Source organism: Podarcis pityusensis (assembly GCF_964106645.2).
Source record: "Podarcis pityusensis genome assembly, chromosome: 7".
Lineage (NCBI taxonomy): Eukaryota > Metazoa > Chordata > Lepidosauria > Squamata > Lacertidae > Podarcis > Podarcis pityusensis.
Genome location: NC_138031.1, coordinates 49,586,833 through 49,611,321, shown reverse-complemented (window position 1 = coordinate 49,611,321; position 24,489 = coordinate 49,586,833). Strand labels below are relative to the sequence as shown.

Sequence of the window (24,489 nt, the reverse complement as noted above, 5' to 3'; positions counted from 1 at the left end):
GAAAGAAGGCTTGGATGCAAATGTGTTATATTAAGGTGGGATAGATAAATTATTTCTTGACATGTAAAAGCTATAAACTTAGTTCCACAATATTGCAATTTTATTCTCTCATGTTCTAGGCAAATGGTGGCTCGAAGTTTGTTGGACACTTTGAAAGAAGTGAGTGATGATGAGAGAGATTGTATTGCTGTACTGGAAAGAGTCAGCAGGCTAGCTGATGATTCAGGTATGTAGTATGAGCTATCTTAATGAGGTAATGAAGTAGATTAAATGTTGGGGTGGTTAATGTGAATAGTGGATAAACTAGATTATATTTCTTTCTTTATTCCATGCTATTAGTATCCTCAGTAGTTCATTCAAAAAAGCAATTGTTGCTTTGCAGCTGCTGAAGAATCATGATTATAAAACCAAATTCATGTTATTGCTGGCAGCACTGTAAAGAATATTTAGAAAAGGATCAAAATAATACCTATTTCAAAATGGCTCCTAATAGCAAGGAGGCTTTTCAGGAAAACAAGGAGACCATAAAATGAGAGAAAAATGGAGACTGGCATAAGGTATTAAAGGCAGAAAGTGGTAGGGAAGTGCAGTGGGATGGGGAAATTGGCAAAAATTGCCACCCTTCCTAATCCACTTAGCAGATGCATCCTCTGGATTAAAAGGACTTTGGTGAGCACAGGGACATCAGTTGAATTCCACAATTAATACTACTTGCAAAACAAGAAGGATTAGTGACTCTCTTGAACTTTTAATTCATGAAGCAATAAATTTGAATCCAAAACGATTCCTTTATGACCGGTTAGAGAGAGTTTATTAGTACTGCATTATAGTAGGTATTTGACTTTCGATCAGGAGATCGATAACATATGATTTACTGGTTCATCTTGACATTTTTATCAATAGAGCCAACAGTACGAGCTGAATTGATGGAACAGGTGCCTCATATAGCTATGTTTTGTCAAGAAAACAGGCCTTCAATCCCGTATGCTTTTTCAAAATATTTATTGCCTATTGTGGTGAGATACCTTGCAGACCAGAACAACCAGGTGAGAAGTCATTGAAGTTATTGAATAATTACACAGTTGTGTACAGATTTTACATGTTTGAAATAAGCTACATGCAGATCCTGCAATCCTCCCAGTTGTTATCCAAAAATTCACTTACCTGAACATAAACAATTATTCCCAAACCTTACTACACGCGCCGCTGATTCAGATATCCGAATAGCCGCAATTTGCCCACTTCCGTACTTGTTTATGTTTTGCTGGTTGGCAGCAGCCATTTTAGGGTGGGGGGAGATAATGGATTAGAAATGTTCCCGCAGGAAATAATGGAAATTGCCAGCTTGTTATGCAAATGCTCTTCTAATAGACAGTTTCCTGAGAATGCATTGTGTTCGGTAAGCGGGACCTGCGTTTAATAGTACCATGTTAATACTCATCCAAATAAATTGTTTACATAACAGCATCAGTATATATGGGACTTTGAAGTAGCAACATGACAGGTCCCTTCCCATTGGGGCTGACACCTGAACATTCACTACAAGGGAGGGAAAAACAAGGCAGTTTAGTGGTTTTGAAATTTCACAATTATTTGGATCAGTGAATGTCTCAACAACTAAAATAAGATTAAAGAGTTTTGAAATAAATTTGTGTCACAGACTCAGTAATTAAATTAAACAATTTATGTTAGTCTTCCACAAACCAATGTCCTTATAGTTCAAAACATCTGGAGGGCATCATGCTGGGAAAGGCTAGTCTGTATGAATAACCTGTTTACTTCTGTGTTCTCTTTAGTGCCTTTTGCAGTGGTACTTGACCAGTGTTACATAGTAGCAGTAGTATAAATATTATCAAATTAAAGATTTACAATGGTATCATTCCATATGTTAAAGAATTCATGGAAATAAATGCTAACAGTGTATGGCAATATCCCAGACAACATAATCCTATGTAGATCCTATTCAGAAATAAGGCCCATTGAGTTCAGTGGGACTCCTAGGTAAATATAGAGTGGAGCCTGAAAGCGATTCACAGGAGTTCATTCTTGCTGTCTTATAAAATGTTTGTTCTAAAGCTTTGTGGCACGGGTGAAAACATAATTCAAGTCCCTTCCTCTCTTCTTTTTAAACGTAGGTGAGAAAAACAAGCCAGGCAGCATTACTTGTTCTTTTAGAGCAAGAACTTATTGAACGCTATGATGTGGAGGCCAAAGTATGCCCAGTTCTTGTAGAGCTGACGGCTCCAGACAGCAATGATGATGTGAAGACAGAGGCTGTGGCAGTAAGTTGGAGGATGACTTTGCATTGTCTATATTAATTAATTATCTGGATTTACTAAGCAGCAAACATGCTTGCTTTCCCATAGAGTATCCTTTGTCATGAATGAGATGTAAACTAGTGCTTTGCAGACTAAGATAATGGTGTAGTTATAGCGATAAGCATGTTTCAGAGAAGAAGAAGAAGAAGAAGAAGAAGAAGAGTTTGGATTTGATATCCCGCCTTTCACTCCCTTTAAGGAGTCTCAAAGCGGCTAACATTCTCCTTTCCCTTCCTCCCCCACAACAAACACTCTGTGAGGTGAGTGAGGCTGAGAGACTTCAGAGAAGTGTGACTGGCCCAAGGTCACCCAGCAGCTGCATGTGGAGGAGCGGAGACGCGAACCCGGTTCCCCAGATTAGGAGACTACCGCTCTTAACCACTACACCACACTGGCTCTCATAAAACATTTCTTTGGACCAAGATCATAAAACATTTTTTTGGACCAAGAACAGAGGAAATGGAAGAATGGTGATGCTTCAATCCTGCTCACAAGTTGTTAAACTCCTGGTTAACTTCCATGGAATAAAGCATCCAAACTATACAGGATTGCATCCACTGAACTTAATGTGGACCAAGAACTCAAATTAGAAAATAATTAGAAAAAAAATTAATTGCCTTTGTTCTGTCTTATTGGGCCTTGCAAACAAGGAAAATTATTTCACCCATGATTTCTTTCTTTGTCAATGTCTGGTGGAGGGGGAAAAGGAGTGAAAGGGTTCACCCCATTCATTCAGCTGGCTGTAGCTCAACAGCCATTGAAAGCTAGCAGCAGGCACTTTCTTTGACACATACTTGGTCAGTGAAAGAGATGTGGTCTGTGTCTGAGAAAGAGTGGGGGGAGGTATGTGTGATCTGTGTGAGAGAAAGTGTGTTGCATTTATTAAAATTCTATCACATCCTTCCTCCCAAAGGAGTCTCAGGTACCAATGTTTGTATGGTTGGTGTGTGTGAGTAGGGAGGGGAGTTGCAGGTAGGTCTGTGAGAGAGAAATATGCACTTGGGCAGGCATATGTGTCTGTGGTCTGTATGTGTGTGGTGAACATGTGCATGTGTTATGCAAGACATAGTGTGGTGTGGTGTGACCATTTTCTAGATTTTTCCCTGGTAGGGATGGGGGCGGGGGGAATCAACATTGTATGATCTCCACAATAAGGACTAAAAGGTCATAGCTGATTTCTCACATTACCCATAAGGAGCATGAAGCAGCAATGAGTGTGCTCTTATGTTGTGTCATGCCAGCACCAGCCCCACCAGCCATTTTTTGACTGGTGCCCATGGTGCTTTCCTACAATTCAAAATACTACTACTAGTCCAAAAAGGTAGGCAACCCCTAGCTGAGACCAAGAGAAACATTTTTTCAATGTATCTGCCTTTTGTTAATTTTAATTGGCAAGAGCATTTTGTTTCAATGTACAGAGAGGATGCAAAAGAAAATACTAAGTAAGCATTTTGTAATACACATTTTCATAAAAATGCTATTGGATTACAAGTAGGAATTTTTGCATATCTAGGAATACAGTGATACCAGATGCATAATCAATGTTTTTCTTGTAATTAGATAATGTGCAAAATGGCCTCTATGGTAGGAAAGGACATTACAGAGAGGCTCATTCTTCCCAGGTTTTGTGAGATGTGCTGTGACTGCAGAATGTTTCATGTTCGTAAGGTATGACCTTTTTCCTTTGTAAATCTCTTATTTCCCTTCTTTACCTTGCCAGAATTTTAGCCATGCTTTTTTTTGGAAATGGAAAGCATTTATTCTAAGTAGGAATCAAAACCTCCTTTGTGAATGCACTGATCTCTTGACAGCTTTGTATGTGCAGGTCTTTCCTGTTTATTGGAATGGATGAGGAAACTATAGGTAACGATTATGGCCATAAACAACCATTGTCTTAAGATGTCAGTGTGGCATCTAGAAAATATGACTTGGGACTCTGGAGACATGACTTTTAAATCCCTCCTCTGCCAGGTAGCTCAGTGGGTAATTTTTAGTCAGTCATTATCTCAGTAGCTAACCATCACTGATGGTAGCTAAGAGGCTAAAAATGTGATAACTCCTTGTATGCCATCTTGCATTTCTTGGAGGAAGGGTGGGATTCATTGGCTCCATTCACAGCAAGGCAGGGCAGAAATGAAGGATTTTCAGGACATCACTGCAAATGAAGCAAGTAAACGTCAGCTATTGCTGATACTCTCTAGGGTTTGGCATTTGACTCGCCAGAGCACATACTTTGAATATTGTCCAGTCAAACAGTTGTAAAAATTAAAGCATTAGAATGATAATATTTGACTGCTATCCTATCCTATCCTCACTTTATTCTGCAAAGATGATGGAATCCCGAAATGCTAGTATCATAAAGCTGGGAAGGATCAGGAAGAACATAAAGATCAGCCCAGCTACTCTAAGGCAAGATCTTACATACATCAATATTTCCTCTTCAAATCATAAAATTGTAGAGTTGGAAGGGAGCCCAAGGGTCATCTAGTCCAACTCCCTGCAATGCAGGAATCTCAACTAAAGCATCCATGACAGATGACCAATACAACACAGTTTGTTGGCCAAAGCAGAACAAAGTCCATAGTACTGAGGTACATCAGTGCAAGACAAGAGCAGATAACAAACAAATGAGCCATTGCTGCACTATGGGAAGGGCAAATTTCTCCACATTTGTTATTGGCATCATACCCACACCAAACATATAAAGCACTCTTCTACCACTTTAAGAGTCATGGCTTTTCCCAGAGAGTAATGGAAACCATATTTTGTGAAAGGTGCAGAGACCCTTGACAAACTACAGTTCCCAGGATACTTTAGGAGAAGCCATTACTCCTAAGGTGGAAGAAGGGTCCTTTAAATGTATGGTGTGGATGCAAGTAAAGTCTGAACTTTAGGGGGAAATTCTTTCTTGACTCAAAATCTGGTGATTGGTTAGCAGCTAAATGTGAAATGAGATCCACCCTCTTTCTCCCCAAAGGAAAACATAATTGCATTGAATGTTCACCTCATTCAGCATTACCTCTGTAGTAAGGGGATGAACCAGAGGGAGTTGGCTAAACTCAACAACTTAGGAAAGAAGACTTTTCTGATCGCTCACACTGGCTCATAACTTAAGTTTCCAGAACCTTTTAAAAAAATCTATATTTTATCCTACTTAATACTTAAACCAATTGTGCTCTTTACCAGTTTGTTCCTGCAACTTTTAGGGAAACAAGACTTCTTGTTCATATCAAGTTGTATCTCCTATTTTTAAATTAGCTACCTTTCAAGATTAGAACTGCAGTGAGTAGTAGACCTGTGAGTAGTAAACCTGTGGCCCAGTGCAATAGATTTACAGTTGATTGCAAAAATTGTAGTTTGAGAACCTCAGTCTTGCTTTTTTGAATAGTTTTTGTCTGCTCGGTGCCATATTATAATAAATGTATTGTTTTTTCAGGTTTGTGCAGCCAATTTTGGTGACATCTGTAGTGTAGTTGGACAGCAAGCCACTGAAGAAATGCTGGTAAATTCTGGAATAGGTTTTAAAATCACTGGAACCAAAGTACACTGATTTATGCTAGATTTCATTAATGCCTTTCACCAACTTTAGTGCATCAGCTACGGCCATTCCTGGACCTAGATATCCTGGCCACAGTTACACATGAATTCTGTGTGGGGCTGTCCCAAAAGCTACAAGTTGTACAGAATGCTGCTGAGTGGAGTAGCTTACTGGAGTAGCTTAAGCTCTTTGTGAGATGATGGGATGGTTTTCTAATACCAAAAGGAAACAATATTGTAAAGCAATTCCAAACATAGGAAGCAAAAAAATGAATTCACCCTTGTCTTAATCTTGTCCATAACACACTTAATAATTTTCCACTATAACATTTTACAAGTTTATGAGGAATTATTTCAAGATAAAAAGTCAAAACCTCATTTAAATTATTCATAGAAAATTTGTGTTATGCTTTGTATTTTTCAGCTTCCTAGATTTTTTCAGCTTTGTTCTGATAATGTTTGGGGTGTGCGGAAGGCTTGTGCTGAATGTTTTATGGCTGTTTCATGTGCCACATCACAGGAGGTCCGGCGAACAAAATTATCAACACTTTTTATTAACCTTATCAGTGACCCTTCACGATGGGTAAGATGTCAGTTGTTAAGCTCCCCTTCTCCTCTTGCAAGATTCTTGACAATTATTTTGAGAGAGTTTAATTAATGTTTAAAGTATTGATAATACCATTGACATGTGGAAGGGGGTAATGTATTATGCAAGGTATAGAAGCTCCATCCTCTGTAGTGTTTTGTAGACGTTGATTATGTTTTCAATAACTATTAGGGCTAGCATTTTAAGGCAACTCTATGTCCAGATACTTTTGTCGTTTTACTTATTTGTTAGATGCCACAACATATTTTACTACTTTGAAAAAGCCTAAGGAACAGTGCTGTTATTTGTCAGAACCAACAGTAAAAGTATATGCCCCAAAATGAAATCTTCTATTATGAAAGTAAATATAACCATGTACAGTGAAAGTGTACAGAGGTTCTTAAGATGGTTTGACAAAGGAATAAACAATTGGGCAGGAAACAGGATGTGAAAATGCATATATATCTATTAAACACTTTACAATCTGGTTTGTATTTGTTACTTGGTTCCTTCTCTAGCTTTTAAAATATGTATTTGAAAATATTTTTGGATTTCCTGCTCACCCATTCTAATATCTGCTTTGACAAATTGTGATTTCTTCTGTTAAAGAGATGTGTACTTCTGTAAGTTCTGAATATGGATGGAAATGTAATGTAGGAATTTATAGTAAAATTGTGGTGAAATATATGTGAATAATGCAATATTTCTCTGGATTAGAATAAGGGGTAGCTAACCTGTGGTCCTCCAGACAGGAGCTGTAGTCCAAGAACATCATCCCTGACCATTGGTCATATTGACTGAGGTTTTTTGGAAGCTGGAGTCTGACAACATCTGCAGGGTTTGCAGGTTCCCCAGCCTTGCTCTAGAGTTTTTAAATATTCTTCTGCAGACTGATATGTACTTTAATATGCGTATTCAGACACTGGTGTGACACTCAAGTATGTACCCGGTTGTAATGTAATATTCTTGAGGCTGTGAGCATAATGCATTCCCATGTCCCACTTGTTGGCCTTGTTTCAAGATGCAAGATTTCCTTGCAGCATACCTTGGGGAACTTATGATGTTTCCACTTCTGACAGCTGGAGCACTCATTACAAGCAGCTATATTTAAAGGAACTCTCTGGAATCCATTACTCTAGGTCCGCCAAGCTGCCTTTCAATCCCTGGGGCCTTTTATATCAACGTTCGCTAATCCATCCAGCAGTGGTCAATTTTTTAAAGAAGAAGAATGTAAAAACACTGAGGATCGGAACCTTGCAGAGGAACATAGGTATGGATTGGTTATTAATTTCATTTAAATTCATTGGCTCTTAGCATTTTTTTTACTAATACTTTGATTCTATGTTCTACCATTATGAAGGAAATTTCATGTCCCAAGTTCTGAAGTAGGATGGGTTTAAAAAAATCTTTCTTTTAAACAACCCAACCATTCTGATTATTAGACATACACATTTTCTGGGTCTAGCAATGAAAAAATTGTGGATACAGAATATATGTGCCAAATGTTCATTCTTTTTGAAGGACCTTAATTTTGATGCTGCCTGTTTGTGAGCAACTAAGAAAGGCACAAGTGTCCTTATGTCGACCAGCAGTGACTAACTATGCCAGAAGTTGAGGCCAGTTTATTTTGCACTACAAAGCACTTACAGCTTCTTGTGCTTTGGTGTAACACGTGTCTTTAATTTTGTGTTTGCTTGTTTGTCCCAGCATCCTTCCACCCTCCATTTTCCCCTTTGTGACCTCCATATTGCAGATTGACCACCCATGTTGTAGCCAAATATGTCTTTATAACCACTATGGTAGATAACACACACATTTATTTTCTTTGTCCAGCAATGAAAGAATTGTAGATACAGAAGATATCCCAACACATGATGTACAAAGCCAGACAGAGTTGCCTTTAGATGCTGATGAGAGTGATTTTGCAGAGACCCTTGAAAATGACAAGGAAGAGAGTAACTCCATGTTGGTTCATTCCCTGCCTGAGACAATGTTTCATTGCACTTCGTCTTCAGAATCATGTCAAGAAGCAGCAAATAAGAACGAACAAAGTTTTGATTGCTGTAGTATAGCAGTATTGCCAGCACCTGCACCGAGTTCCCAGGAAAAACCCCTTTCTGATCAGGAGCTATATAACTCATTCAATTTCTGGAGGACTCCACTTCCCAAGATAGATATTGATTTAGAACTTCAGGAAACTGCAGAAACACTTGATTCAGAAACTCAGGAAGGAGAGCAGGAAGTTGTTGCATCAGCTTCTTCAAACGTTACCATGGCTACAAGGAAGGAGTTGGAAGAAATGATAGAAAATTTGGAGCCTCATATAGATGATCCAGATGTTAAAGGTATTAATACATGTTAATACATTCCTAGTTCCAGGTGAGGTGTGAATTAGATGCCTAGAAAAGAAAGATTAAGGCCAATTGATTGCAACTGAAATGAATCTTAGAATCCTGTAGGTAAATAGCCTTGATTTATGCAAATACACTATGCTTACTTATCAAGAAAATCAGGTCTCTGTTTTGCACCACTACTCCCCCCCCCCCCTTCTGTCCTTCCATTTCCTTTTCTTGATTTCAAACAAAGATCTAAATTACAGAGTGGATAAATTGTTACAAGTTAGTTGGGCCAGTTTTCCCTGGCCATTTTACTCCCTGGTTTAAATGTTAAGCTGCCTGTTAAAAAGTGATTTGGGTATCAAATCCCAACTATATCAACATATTGCAGTACATTAGAAGTGAAGCTGCAAGCCCAAAGTCTCTACCATCACTATATAGATTAATTTCCAGGAACCTTCAGGGGCTGCAAACATTTTGCATTTCATTGAATATTTTGCTATCAGAAATGTCATGGAACATGCCTCTTGATCCCTGTTCCACTTCACTTTTAAATATGGTGTGGCATGTGAAGGTCTTTATGTGGTTGTATTTCATAATAATTTGCAGAAATCTGTGTCTCCACCTGAATACAGTTGCCCTCAGGACTGGTTTACAAACCCTCTTCTTGGCAGTTTTTTTCTGTAAAGTTACTGAATGTTCCTAGGTGCTGCTGAATCTACCATGTATTTTGGAAGATGGTCTCTTTAGCTCATCTCTATGAATTTGGACACCTCTTAAGAAAGCTTGCATGATGGTTCCTGAGAGCAGGTTTTTGTCTATTGATATAATTGGACACCATTTTGAATCAAAATGGCGTACTGAACCTTTCAAAACTGTGCAAATTTTCATCACCAATTTCAAGACAGTACTCACTGTTTTGTTTCTTAGAATTCCCAAGCAGTGCTGGGTCTGAGACAGCTAGTGTAATGTAATTCAGCATCAGTTCCAGAAACCTCTATACTAGCTGAGAATCATGAGTGGAAGGGTGCTCATGTGTCCAGTTTGTTGACATTGCATAGGCATCTGATTGGCCACTGTGAGAACAGAATGCAGGATTAGGTAGGCCTTTTCCAGCAGGGCTCTTCTTATGTTCATATGAAAGATAAAAGTTCTGGTAGCAGGATCCATCACCATATTAGGGGTGTTGGTTGCAGTACACCTCTTTATGAACTATGGAAGAAACAGGTCAGCTGCCTCTTACATCCAAAACAAAAACCAGTTTGTCCATTTCATTACTACTACTTAGCCCTTCCAAGTATGTCTCTTGAATCTTGGATTACTCCCGTTGGTCATTGTGCTAATTTACTAATTTAATCCATAAATGGTTAATTGCAGAAAATGGGCTAGAAAATGAACTACTTGATCCATTAATGATGTCAGATACCAAATAGTGACTCTGGACAGCTTATTATAGTCTCAACTCAGTTGGCTTGGGTTTGAATACAGAATCTCAAAATATACTTTATTAGGAAGCTTCCCACCCTTGTGTTTTACAGCGGATTTGCTTAAATGAATTTTCACTTGCAGGCAGCTTGCCAACATGAGTACTACTGAGTAGCTTCTTAAGTATTGTATCTATTAGATGACTTTCAATACTAGAAATGTTCCCTATGCGAATGCACCACAGGAAGCGTTTTAAAATTATGCTCCTCCGTGAAGTAATCACATAGCAACATACTGTGTTGTGAAGTAGAAAGGAAGTAAGAAAGAGCACTTCAGGAAACAGAAGCTGCAGATGATAAAAAAACAGGAGGATGTTGTATTGCTGTGCAAGCATTGTATTTTAGCAACTACACACACAACTAAAATAATAAATAGAATTTACTAAATGAAGGAAATAAGAGGTAGTATAAATTAAATCAGGGCTTCCCAAACTTGAGTCTCCAACTGCTTTGATCTACAACTCCCATCATCCCTAGCTGGTAGGATACGACCAGTTGTCAGGGATGATGGGAACTGTCATCCAAAAACAGCTGGAGACCCATGTTTAGGAAACCCTGAATTCGACTAAACAGATCATTGCCCTGAAATTTCCCCAGATAACCTAATGTGATCTGACCAAGGCAAAATAGAGCAGTACTATGACTTCCCTTGATCAGGACACTAGACTTCTGTTGATTCATAAGCTTTTTTTGCTGTTTAGGGTCTACTAAGACCCCTAAATCCTTTTCACAAGGTACTACTGGTAAGCCAGGTTTCCCCCATTTATGCAGCTGGCTGTTCCTGCCTAAGTATAAAACCTTACATTTGTCCCTATTAAAATTCATTTTGTTCATTTGGACCCAGTTCTCCAGTCTATTAAGGTCAGTTTGAACTAGGTCTGAGCTCTACCTACCTCATTTTATGCTTGTTTTAATAAGTAGATGAAAGTGCTTTCCATCGCATTCTCAGATACTTGTACACATTTATATTCCTTTAAAGCCATAATTGTCTCTGCTGCTTTTCTTCCTTTGCCCTTACAGTCATCTGCCGTGTTCCCCGTGCTTAAAATCTTATTTAATCTTTAATCTTATTCCCTGTAGTGGCTAACATGTTGGTTTTTTAATGCCACAGTACTACATTGGATGTGATTACATAATAAATGTTAATAAAAATCACATGGGTTGTCACAGCCAATGTCATATAATGCACATGTTGCATTAGAGAGAACAGCATGACATGTCTCGTGTAATGGTTGGTAGGTGCCAGGTTTTAGGTAGTCTGAGAGAGATACATTTTGATTTGAACCGGGGGAGTTGGGGAAGTTTCAACTGAATGGGAAAGGAGCCAAAAGCAATGTGTTTTGGTATTGATGCTAACCGAGGTATGATTCACATGAAGTTGCAGAGTCAGATAAGGATAAAAGCCAGTACCAATTAGTGGTGGTGCCCCCAAATTATTCTAAACCTGAATGACATTTATTTCCTTAAAGTTTCACAATAAATTCTTTCACTTTCAGGACCTAAAAAAATGGTCCTGAAATTGCAGTATCTAGTTCCTTTGAATAATTGAACCCTACCTCACAACTCATCACACAGTATTACCAGTCATTTTTTAAAAATCTTTTAAAATCCTTTGCAAAAGCATTAGTCCCTTAATCAAAATCATACCTGAGAGGCTGCTTTCCAAACTGTCTTAAAATCAAATATCACCTCAACTGTGAGTTCACTACACCAGGGTAGACAGACTTAAGGCTTGCAAAATATACTGTATTTTTTACTAAACCCCAAGATCTACTCAAAGCTGCCTAGTGCACAAGGCAGGCACATAAAATAATTTGGGGCCTAGGCATCCTGAATGGAGCTCACAATCTTTCACACAAAACTCTAATTTGGGTTACCCCAAGCTTTCTACATTTCAGCAGTATAATTTAGGGTGGCAGGGAGAGGTATCAGTTTGTTGCTATTATTCACACGCAATTGGGAATCAGAAGCCCATGCCAATCTACTGCTAAGCATGTACAAGTAGATCTAGATCTAACTTCTGCCCACTGTGACACTAGACAGCCTTTCCTTCCCCATTCCCCTCAAATTGGAGATAATAAAATTGGCATCTCTTTAAGGATGTCACAAGAATGAATAAAGTAGTGAATAGAGAAATAGTTAAGCATTCAGAGTATGTTATCATTACTATTATTATATGGATGCTTTTATTATTCATTATATGGCTACATGCATTTCATGTCACCAAACCTTGCTTAGTTGTGCCTAGCAAATCCTAATTCAGTCACCAGTTAGTTCCCAGTGTCTCGGTTCTTATAGTTGCATATTTAACACTGAAGCTTTGTTTGGTTTCTTCAAAAGAAGATTCTGCTCCCCCCCGGAGTCTTTTGAAAAGCCTAAAAACCTAGGCAGAACATAACTAACACAGTGACCCCTGTCTCAAATGGCAAATGGCCAGAAACAATGGCTTCCCCAGGATGAATTGCTTCTTTCAGCTCTTTGCTGAATATAACAACCACTAATACAGCTGACTGTGTAGCAGGAGGAGAACCATACAGTCAACTTTGTCTGTTGGCCACTACTGATGCCTATAGTCTATGGTGGTCAATTTGTGCAGTTACAAGAACAGAAGAAAATATGTAATGAGATAAAGCTCCATAACTACTTTAAATACTCTGGATGTATAAATTAGCAGAATTTGCGTATCATGAACATGCAGGTCTTTGAATCAGCTGTGAGTAGACAATACTATATATACCCCTACATTGTTACTATCAAAATATGCAAGATTTTAGAAAGCAAATGAAAAATGCTGATGCAAGGGGTCAGAGTGAGCCTATTTAAAGGACCTAACTTAGTCAGGTTCATTAATTTCATTGGCTCTGCTCTGAGTAAAATTTAGTTGAATACCAGCCAAAGACATAATCATGAAAATTAAAAGTCAAATAAATTCTTGGTTTCTTTTTTTAGTTATTTTTGTTTCACATTTTCAAAACTATTTATGACGGCTGAAAGTTTGTTTTCAGATCCACACCAAAGAATTAGGACCGCCATGTAAGAGAATTGTAGCTTCTCAGTTTTACTTACATTTATGTTATAACTAAAATATAATAAACAATGTGAATGCAATAAACAAAATTAAATTAAATAGAACTGAGAAACATCAGTTCTCAGCACATTTTGAAGAAATAACCTTTCATATTTAAAGGCATTAGGTGGCTCCATAAGATGATGGATTTCTGAAATTATGAACTTAAAACAAGGAATAATGCCTTGAATTGTTTCCAAAGTGCAGGAAAAAAGAGAAGGTTACCAAGATGTGGGGAGTGTTAGGATGGAAGAGAAATATCTAGCAATGTAAGAAGCCAGATAGTACTCCCTGGTTTTTTTAGGGGCCAAATAATGCTGCGAGAGTCCACATGGTTGCAGAAAGAAGTAAAGGGCTTCCTTGGTAGCCTCCAAATGTGTACTGCCTGTTCACCTATTTACTCTTATCTTTGAGTATGCATGCTTGGAAACCCTAATGGAACTGCATCTCGCACTGTCGTACAGCTTTCATTTAGAACAGGGGTCAGCAGCCTAAGGCCCATGGGCCAGAAGCGGCCCGTGAAGGTCGTTTGACTGGCCCACGGGCAGCCCCCAAACCGAGCTGCCCACTCGCGTTTTGCACTAAACCGGCGCAGCGTGGGGACTCACTTCCACGGCTCCGGAAATCGCGCATGCGCAGAGGCCAGAAATTACAGGGGCATGCGCTCTTGCCCACGGAGGGATCTCCACGGGACCGATCCGGTGCAGGCAAGATAAACCTTGCTGACCCCTGATTTAGAGCATTGTTAGATTATTTTTTCATAAGCTCGGAACAGCTTACAAAGCAGATTACATGCCATCATCAGGGTAAAATACTAAAAGCAATAAAAATGCAGCATAAAACCAGAGTCTGCGTATTCCCAAAGTTTACCTACCAGATTTATTCCATCCTTAAACCAGAAGTGTGTTGTAATTCTTTCTGAAACCATTTAAAGACTTTACACCTTAGCAGCAAGATCATTCCATAGCAACAGGGCATTTCTGTAAAGGCTCTGCTTCCATCAGTGGAGGTTCTCAACTGCTGTGTTAATGGAATATGAAGCAGGGTGTGGGGGAAGTACTACTACACCACTGAAATGTTTGTGTAATGGGTGTAGAACAAGTTTTTGACCTGCTTGCCCCCTTCCTTACATGCACAGCACAAGTGGAGGTGCTCTCTGCTGCCCTTCGAGCCTCAAGCCTGGACCCCCAGGAGGAAACGACAGCAGGCATTGGCAAGTCAGTGGATTCTCAGAATGAGCTGAGCATCAAAGATCACCTGAGCTTTACATCCATTCAGGATGACCCAGTGCCTTTAATCAATGATACTGCTGAGGTAAATATTTGGCTGCTATGAATTTTATCACTTGAGCACCTGTCAGTTAATGTCAGAAAACAAGTAACTTCATTTTCATATGCTTTGGATTTACTTTTGAGTAAATATGCATTGGATAGTGCTGCAGAGTATGCCTGCATTGTAAGTTGTTGTTTTTAACTTTCCACCACAGGACATTGTAGAATCTGCTCTGCGTTATATTCATAATGATTCCGACTTTAGCACTAACAGTAGTTTCAGCCCTGAAGAAGAAAAAAAATCTAAAATTCAGGTATTTTTAAAGAGTTTTCTCCTTGTACAACTTAAAAGTAATTTTACATGTAATATATGATCCGACACCTGTAAGTATAATTTTTACTTTGCTTAAATTGTGCACTGTAAGTTTCTCCCTCTTTTTTAAAGAATTCTGAACTTTGAAATTTAAAATTGAAACCTGAGCCTCCTCACTCAGACTACTGTTGTGCCCTTGAGAGCATCATCAGTTGCAAATCTGACCTGTACATGCAGTCGGCAAGAATTTCTATTACAGTAACTGCACACCGGTCTAGTGAGTGTGTGAGAGAGATGGCTTGTACTATGTACAAGCTTTTCTGTTTCCCTTTTGCCTTAATGGCTTCAGGCACCTGTAAGCAAAACAGAAACATCATAGCCCATATAGTCAGCAAGGTGGTAGCTAATCCCATTGCCCTGAGTCACCGCTTCCCTTGTACGCTGTACTCTCAGGACCTAGGGCACATGTGGCAGCCTTGACCCATGGGGGCTGCACATGACTCCCATCCTCATTTTGTGGCTTCTCCCTCAACTGTCATCAGCAGGCGTCCTATTGGGCTGCAGGAGAGGGAGGGAGATGGGACTGCAGGGCCCCTCCATCGGCTCTGTTGAAAGGTGAGCAACTTCGCTCCTGCTCTCCTTAAAAAGTTCCCATTTATACTTGTAACAAGTTGGTTATTAGAAGAATAATGTAACCTAAGAAATAGTACTTGAATTTTCTTTTTCATTCTCTTTCCCTGCAGTCTTAACATTTTTAATTAATTATTTTTTATGGCGATGTAGTTTTTCCAGAACATACACTTAAATTCATATGCTTTGTGTTTTAGGACATTGTACCTCAGGCCTTGCTGGACCAGTATTTATCCATGACTGATCCCTCTCGAGCTCAGACTGTTGATACAGAGATTGCAAAGCACTGTGCCTACAGCCTTCCAGGTGTGGCACTTACCTTAGGTAGACAGAACTGGCACTGTCTGAAAGATACTTATGAGACGTTAGCCTCTGACATGCAGGTAATGTTATAGCTCTTTATAAGACCTGAAAGTACTTAGATCCAATGTGCAATTTGAAATTGTATGCTTTGGCTTCTCTAGTCTTCCAGAAACGAGTCTGAGGTTCTTAATGTAATGGGAAAGCAGAAATGTTGGGCCGCTTCTCATTACTATAGCATTCTTGATGTTTTTCCTGAGAATAGGGATATCTGAGGGGAAGGGGTGGTAACTACTTGTGTCCTGGAAGGAGAATTTGCACATGTCTTTATCATATTTTTCTTTCCAGGGGAGGAATCCTATACATAGTAGGCTAGTGTAAAGCAAACCAGTGTAAATTAAGCTGGCATAAAATTACTCCAGATCCAAACTCCATTCAGGAGCAAGGCTGTTGCTGGCTAAATCAGCTTAAGGCTGACAAAGGGAAAGTAAGCCTTTAAAATAGTATTTGAGTTACACCATCCTGTTTACTGGCTTAATTTACACCGGGTTGCCAGATTACATGACCAAGATGATCAGGCTTAGGATCCAGCCCCTGTCACACCCCTTTTCCAGGGCATATGCTGGTTTAAGATCTACTAGGCTTGGCTCAGCCAACTGGGCTCCATCTGGGCTAGAATGGGGAATACAATCTGGCAGATCTCTGGCTGAGGTGAAGAGGAAGGAGTTAAGCAGTGTAGCCTGGCTGTACTGGGAACCTCCCAGTTCAGCCAGAGATCTGCTGAATCCTAACCTACTCATTCCGACAGATCTTGCTGTAAGATTGCTCTGTAAACCATAAGTAACCTGTTGGATTTCTTTTCTCCATTTACACTGATCAACTAATAGATTTGCTGTAGGAACAGCTTGCTCTAATATAATTTCTGAAACCCCCCAGCATTTTTCCTTTTTGAATTCAGTGCAATGAATCTGCTAAACTCATAAAATAATTCAAAGGAAGGATTAGAAAAGAACTTTGCTCTGTGCCAACATTTATCCCAAGAGTTTGCGATAGCATTCATACAAGGCCAGAGTTTACCAGCTGTATGGGAGTAATCTTATTATGTCTAAAATTCCAGGCAAATCAGTAAAATAGAATTAAGAGCACAATTGTGTGTTGTTTCGCAGTGGTGAAGAGAGCCTAGGATTGTACTTCAGACACCTATGCAAGGGATGCCTGATCCTTTGGCTGTGGTGTTAGAATTTTGAAAAGGTTCCTCCTCTACTGGGTTTGCAGGAACACAAAAGGTCTTCTGGGGAACTGGTAGAGGAAGTTAGGACATCTTTTGTTTTCTCCTGTTACCCCCCCCCCAATGTTATAATAAGGAATTGAATGGAATGAGAACATGCTTAACATATTTTTTGTTTAGGAAAGCTGATCCAAATAATTTCTATTTTGTATAAACTGCTTAGAGCTGTGGTTTTTTTGATTAAGTGGTATATAAATCTCAAATAAAAAGTTCGTCTCCAGCCCCTTTCTCAGCAGTAAATAGTAACTGCATTAATATGTTAACTCATTGTAAGTTAACTGATTAATTGTAACATGGTAGCAGAACCAGATATGAGTGATGCTTGGCTTTTTGCTGAAAACAGCCCCACATCATCTCTGTTTCCAGTAATATCCAATAAATAAAAATGCATAATGTGATTTAATTGCATTGAAAATTTTGTTAGGCCAGGGTAGACTTGCCAGTGCACCATTATGTCCAACATGGGTTTTATGTTACTAGACTTCACCAGAGGAAAGAAGAGATGCATGGAAGCAACCACGTCTCCTTTTTGTCTTGTTTCAGCCTTCAAATCAAGCTGTACTCTTGGCTGTGCAACAAATCTAACCCTAACATTGAATAAGTTGTATGATTTACTAACAAGTTGGCCTTGTGCATTGTTTCCTCTTAGTGGAAAGTTCGAAGAACGTTGGCATTTTCTATACATGAACTTGCAGTCATTCTTGGAGACCAGCTTACAGCTGGTGATCTGGTTCCAGTCTTCAATGGCTTCTTAAAGGACCTTGATGAAGTCAGAATTGGTGTGCTTAAGCATCTGCATGATTTTCTGAAGGTACATACTCCTTTTATGCATACAAAATAATCATCCCTTTTCCTCCTCCCTGTATGCATACTTCTGTGGTGACAGATAATTAAATTTATAAACTTTTAGTATTTAGTAAAACTTGATGGATATCATGTGATGAAACCGAAGATGTGTTTAATTTCTGCCATCATTCACATTGTATATTGCATTACTGTCTTGTTCCAGTATATTTCATAGAAATTCTGGAATAGCCTCATTTTTTGATATTCAACTATAATTTGATAAACTACAATCAACTATAATTTGTATGGTTCTGAAAACATTCATCTTTATTTTTCCAGCTTCTTCACCCTGATAAAAGGCGGGAATATCTGTACCAGCTTCAGGAATTCTTAGTCACCGATAACAGCAGGAACTGGCGTTTCCGAGCAGAACTTGCTGAGTAAGTTTTAGTAGTAAACTATGCTGTCTAAATGCTAGACCTGATTATTATTAATATAGAATTACAATACCACTTCTGTTTGGGCACAGTTTAGCTTCTGAGAAGACCCACTAGTGGAAAGACCCACTAGCTGCTTGTTTTTTATTCCACTTGCCAGATGAGAGGATGAAACTTAGGGTCTATGTATAGTTAAGTAAAAAGTAATTTTTTGTGTGTTCAGTGGCACTTAGTCCCAAGAAAATTCAACTCATTGGAATTTATTGCTGAGTAAGCATGCGTGGAATTGTAGTGTGTGGATCTTTTAGATCTAAGAAAGAGCAGAACCAAACCTCTCCACCCCATCAGCAGCACAAGGGCATGCTCCATTTCAGCTCCAGAAAGAGGCTGCTGAGGTGCCTTATAATGAATGAACACTCCAGCAGCAATTGGTGGCCATTAGAGCAGGTGGTAAGATACCGGAAGTTCCTCCTGCACTGTAGCTTTTCTTCAGAGAGACTACTCAATCAGGCTGGAACCCACATCTCTGCTCTTCTATGCCAGTGTGGTGTGTAGAGCCAGTGTGGTGTAGTGGTTAAGAGCAGTGGACTCGTAATCTGGTGAACTGGGTTCGATTCCCCGCTCCTCCACGTGCAGCTGCTGGGTGACCTTGGGCTAGTCACACTTCTCTCTGAAGTGTCTCAGCCTCACTCCCCTCACAAAGTGTGGTGTTGTAGGGGAGGAGGGGAAGGGAGATTAGCCGCTTTCAGACTCCTTAGGGTAGTGATAAAGCGGGGTCTTCTTCTTCTTCTTCTTCTTCTTCTTCTTCTTCTTGGAATATTCACCTTTGCTTGCAGCACATAGCTTCATTTTCATGATTGGTTAGCAATTTTAAGTCCTTTGTTTATTTTAATTTTGTAGGCAGCTGATCTTGCTTCTAGATCTGTATAGTGCCAGAGACATATACGATTACCTACGACCTATTGCTCTCAGTCTTTGTGCAGACAAGGTTTCCTCTGTTCGTTGGATTTCCTTCAAACTGGTATGAACTATAAATGTAAACGTTAAAAATGGAATTTGACTTAGTAACCATTTTAGCAGGTAATCCATGTATTGGGTTCTTTGCGTATTTTCTAGGTTAGTGAAATGGTAAAGAAGCTGTATAGTGCTCCACCGCCAACATTTGTGGTCGATCTCATGAATGAACTGGTTGAAACGTTCTGCAGGTGCCAAAAGTGGTCTGGCAGGCAAACGTTCGCCTTTATTTGCCAGGTAAGAGATTCATGAATTTTTCTTATTTTCTTGACATGTAAGCCACTGCTACAAAGTTACAAGTTTTTCCATTTTCAACACTGAATTATTTCTGGATTCCAAAGTTTGATCATGGGTACAATAGGAAGTTAGTAAGAGTAGCTAACTGGATAGTATTTGTGAACTCCGCTCCTTACAAAAAGATAAAGAACTTTTGGAGGTTGAGCCTAATGATGGTTATCATTCTCTTGTCCTAATTTAATGTGTGTTATCCAAAAATATGTCTCCTTGAAGCTTTCCATGTGGATGGCTAGCAGTGTATATCAGTGGAGAAGGGGGATGGTTGGGGAGCAGCCCCAAATCCAAGAAAGCAAAAAGAAGAGAGCTTCAAAATGACCCTATAGAATATATTTTATTGCTATTTTAGAGGCTTTGCTCCTGCTTTTCGGGGAAGTCTAAAACAGTTACTTTATCTTCTTTTCAGACTATCATAGAAGATGACTGCCTACCAATGGATCAGTTTGCTGAGCATCTATTGCCCCATTTACTGCTCTTGGCCTCAGATAGAGTTCCAAACGTTCGAGTCCTACTTGCAAAAACATTAAGGCAAACGCTTCTAGAGAAAGGTTTGTGGACTCAAGTACTCTTGCTGCATTTCCTGCTCTGTAGAAATCACACATTTCCTGTGTGCATCCTTACAGTGTAGTATTAGCTAGTAAATGTACTCTCATGCCATTGTTTTTTCCTCAAGCACATCTTTTGTTCTGGACTGGTTCCTGATGTTTGAAATACTTGTAACAAGGGATGAAAAAAAGTTAACATCTAGGAGGTTGTGGGAATTTCCTAGGTACCAGACTGGAAGCAGAAATGGAAATTCTAACACAGGAAGCCTCCAAGAAAGGTTCCTCCTCACATGGAAAAACTCTTTAAGATTCTGTGCATCTTCTAGAGCAGGAGTGGCTAACCTTTTTGGCCTAAGAGTTGCATTCGGCCTTGGCCAGTACTTCAGGGTCTACATTAGCTGAGAATGGGGGTTACGGCCGCCTCTCTGCATGATTTGCATTCCTATCAGGGTGCTGGGCTTTGTTCACTTCAGCACAGTCTCTATTCTCCCCTTCCTTTTTGCCACTGACACCAAAACTGATGCAATCCTAGAGGACCAGAAAAGTTGCTGGGGCAGGCCAGGTCAGCTACCCATAGAGGAATCATATCCAATTGGCAGGAGTTTTCACTTTAGACATGGCTGAAAAACGTAAAGAGGTGCTGGTAGTATTATTTATTCTGCTTGCATTCTACACCTTTGCAGCCACTTATGCACCATAGTTAAAACGTATAAAAACTACAAAACCAAAACAACAGCACGAGACAACAAACACATTGGTAACACTGCTAGGTCCAGGGTATTGAAGCTTGGGTGAAGAAGTATGCCGTTAGCAGCACAGGGGACAACTGCCATTCCCCAGGGAAAGAATTCCACCATTGGGGCATTGCCCTGTGTTGTGCCACATTATCAAGGACCATGCCCATTGGTGGGATCAAGAGCAGGGTCTCCCCTCCTGATCTCAAAACAAAGGTCAGTAGGTAAGGAACAGGCATTCCTTTAAGTACTTGGGTCCTAAGCTGTACCCAGTAGGTCACAGGCATCCAGTACAGTGCTTTAAGGATCAGTGACTTTTCCCTGCTCAACCTTACGCAGCACAGATGATTTCTCAGTGAATGTTGATTATAACTAACACCTTAAAATTGAGCCAGAAGAATGTGGGAGCTTGTGCTGTATACTTTCTGCAACCCAGTCATGATAAGCATGGTCCTTTGTTTGTTTGTTTATGCCAAATTATAATATATATGATTGATTTAAAATGTTAGTCTTTGTATGCATTTTGTATAAATGTTCTGTACTGGCAGCAAAAAAAAAATAGCAGTGACTTTGCATCCTAATTTGGGGTTTTATAAGAAGCATATCTTTTGTGATGCTACCTTTTCCTTTATAAAAAAAGATTCTCTTGCTTTTTCTCCATACAGAATATTTTTTAACATGTGTCAGTGCTCACCAAGAAGCAGTGGAGCAGACAATTGTGGCCCTCCAAATGGATAATGATAATGACGTAAAATACTTTGCAAGCATCCACCCTGCCAGTACCAAAATTGCAGATGATGCCATGAGCACAGCCTCTTCAACTTACTAAAAGTAGCCCCTGAATGTTGCTATAATTTTAATTAAAAAACAAACCAAAAACATTACAAAATCGCAGGGCAATCCTCAAGTGCTCCTAAAATGGATGACTGAAACCTCTTTTTTTCCCATGGAGGAAGGAATTTCTTGCCAGACTTTTAACTTCAGTTGGATGTTATCTAAACCTGAGACCAAGGATTTTAAGAGTCAAGGAAAAATAAAAATAAACATTACTTGTTGAATCTTGACTTTAGAACAACTTTGCTCAGAGGATTGTATTTGCCACCAGAGCCTTAAATCTTCTGTCTTCCTGAATATGTGAAACTTGAATTGGCTGAGCATTTTCAGTGTAGAAGGGATGTGATTTCCAGAGACCGGCATTTGTTTTCTCCTGAGGAGTTAATGTAACAAGCTTTCCCTCTCTTAGGAACTGATAGCTGAAATTCTCATACCCTATAAAGGCAGATTTGTACCAAGAAGCAAGAGACACCTCCAGTATTAGCTATTAAAAGTTTTTATCCTTGAACAGACTTAATTTGTATGCAGCTGGGCACCTCCTTAAGTGTGAATAGTTTTGATGTGTGTAAAAGAGGGAAAAGTAGAGATTTGGTGTTTGTTTTCTCCCCTTAAGGGCTCAGTGCTAACACTAACAAGAATTTGATTGTAAACCTTTAAACACAGCATATTGCTGTACTCATTAGCAGAAAACTCCACTGAGTACCTGTGTCCTAATGTGTTTTTCATGCTGGTCATGACCTGAAGGAAACCTGTTAGCACATGTACTTCACATCAGGTATTTTTAACTAGATCATGATCGGCTCTTCATATACTGTACATATCTGTGACCACTCTTGGGAGGGCTGCAGTCTTTAATCATGCTATTTCAAACTGTTGTGATAAAATGTTCTCTCCTTGTCCAAATAAAAAGAAAATTTATTAATAAGAGTGAATGAAATCTCCTTCTCTTAATACCGTATAAAAGCTTGCAAATAGGGAATGCTTTTATCAAGTCTCTCCTTTTCCTGTTCTGATGGTGGTATGTGGGTCTAAAATTGTGTGTTTAACTTCTCATGGCGATAGTGTGTGTGTGTGTGTGTGTGTGGTTACCCAAGGACAGGTGGATGTCCTACTCTGAAGAAATGTGTGTAACTGGTATTGTGTATGTATGTCCCCAGGCTGAAAGCTTGGTTCAAGAGTCATAATGGAGGGGACAGGGGACTGACAAATGCTGCACATGTTCATGGTGGCTAGTTATCGATGGGCAAAGTGGCTGTTAAAATCATGGGGTTAGAAATGCATAACGAATGCTGGTTCTGCCTTATTTCTTTTCATATAGTAGTAGTAGCAGCTCCCTACTACGATATACTATGTTTAGTGATATCGGTTCTTTCACATATATATGTGTCTGTCTATGTATACATGAATTTATATGCATACGCTACTACCTCAACTTGTGATGTTCAGATAAAACCATGGTGTTAGTTATTTGGAAGCTCTGAGAAGCTGCCCTTTCAAAGAAATGTGTTGAACTTGTTTGAACTAAAACATACTTTGTAAATCCGTAGAGACCAAGTATTCATGGCCAGATCCTGGCCTGATAATCAGTATTAGAAAACTAGGCTGCCTGAAAGTAGTATGGCACACTAATGCTCTGATGGAGTAGGAAGGCTGGGTTGTAACCATGTGGCATGGGGTGTTCCAGTTCAGACAGCGTCCTAAATCTCATGCAGTCTCCTGGAGAATGTTCACAGTGAGCCATGATGCTGCCCCACCACCTTCCTTTGACTTGTTTTTGTACTGTTTTTTCAGTGTGTCTAATGCTGGTATGTTTCTGTACTGAAGTGCTCTTTTTACCTTTTTTAGAACTATAGGCTCCTTTATTCCTTGAGCTACATTTTGGGTTTTTTTTTAATGGTTGTATTCATGCCCTGCTTTTTACAGTTTCAGTGGTTTCTCATCCAAGGGCCTATAGCAGCATCTGACCACTTGGTGCACCCCATATTGTCTATTAGAAAGCACCACAAGCTGGAAAAAAGCATACCCATTTCTGAGTTCATGCAGCCTTTTAAAAAAATGTTTAAACCTGCACTTGCTTTCATAAAAGTGTTAGAATAAATGTACAGTGATTAATTCAACCAGTTCTTCATATTCATGTGGTTGACTAATCTTTTTCTTTCAGCTTGTTCTTTCCCATCACCTGCCGTCTAGTGGAAAAACATACTCGTTTTGATCATAACATGTCAAACTTGCCAGATTTTTTTTTGTACTGTGTTACCACACAGACAGCTGCTTAATATTTACTTTAGCTATCATGAAGCAGCAACAATGCTGACTGCAAATTAACGGTGCAAATGTATGCACATCTATTCAAAAGCAAGCCTTATTGAATTTGCTCCCATCTCAAGAGACTGCAAATGCTGTCTGTGGGTGTTCCCAGTTGCAGAGTCTCTATTACACAACACTTTCCCATTTCCCCAAAAGCCTTACATGTGCCTGTACAAGTCATATTTGGACAGCAACAAGTGCTTGAGATAGTTACAGCTTGCAGTGGATATCAACCTAGAAGCTGCCTTGCATGGAATCACATCACTGAACTGTTGAGCTCAGTACTGTCTGCGCTACTTGGTAAAACCACTCCAGGCTTTCAGATGGGATATTCCCAGCTCTTTCTGGAGCTGGTAGGTATTGAACCTGTCCAAGTTATTTGTTGTTTCCTGTAGTTAAATAAAACCA

General features: G+C 39.4%; 1 protein-coding gene across 10 annotated transcripts in view; it reads left to right on the top strand.

Annotated features, from left to right (window-relative positions):
* PPP4R1 (protein phosphatase 4 regulatory subunit 1) overlaps nucleotides 1-22,699 on the top strand; it is a 36,924-nt gene extending 14,225 nt beyond the window's left edge. For all 10 annotated transcript variants that reach the window (XM_081014157.1, XM_081014153.1, XM_081014162.1 and 7 more), the window contains 17 exons: nucleotides 120-226; nucleotides 904-1,046; nucleotides 2,136-2,282; nucleotides 3,879-3,986; nucleotides 5,755-5,820; nucleotides 6,280-6,438; nucleotides 7,581-7,711; nucleotides 8,275-8,786; nucleotides 14,467-14,642; nucleotides 14,815-14,913; nucleotides 15,740-15,925; nucleotides 17,780-17,941; nucleotides 18,256-18,356; nucleotides 19,254-19,374; nucleotides 19,470-19,604; nucleotides 20,068-20,209; nucleotides 21,606-22,699. In XM_081014157.1, the coding sequence (XP_080870283.1) occupies nucleotides 120-226; nucleotides 904-1,046; nucleotides 2,136-2,282; nucleotides 3,879-3,986; nucleotides 5,755-5,820; nucleotides 6,280-6,438; nucleotides 7,581-7,711; nucleotides 8,275-8,786; nucleotides 14,467-14,642; nucleotides 14,815-14,913; nucleotides 15,740-15,925; nucleotides 17,780-17,941; nucleotides 18,256-18,356; nucleotides 19,254-19,374; nucleotides 19,470-19,604; nucleotides 20,068-20,209; nucleotides 21,606-21,769 (2,659 nt within the window). In that variant the 3' untranslated portion in view covers nucleotides 21,770-22,699. The remainder of the gene's footprint in view (nucleotides 1-119; nucleotides 227-903; nucleotides 1,047-2,135; nucleotides 2,283-3,878; nucleotides 3,987-5,754; nucleotides 5,821-6,279; nucleotides 6,439-7,580; nucleotides 7,712-8,274; nucleotides 8,787-14,466; nucleotides 14,643-14,814; nucleotides 14,914-15,739; nucleotides 15,926-17,779; nucleotides 17,942-18,255; nucleotides 18,357-19,253; nucleotides 19,375-19,469; nucleotides 19,605-20,067; nucleotides 20,210-21,605) is intronic.
* Nucleotides 22,700-24,489: the final 1,790 nt, after the last annotated feature.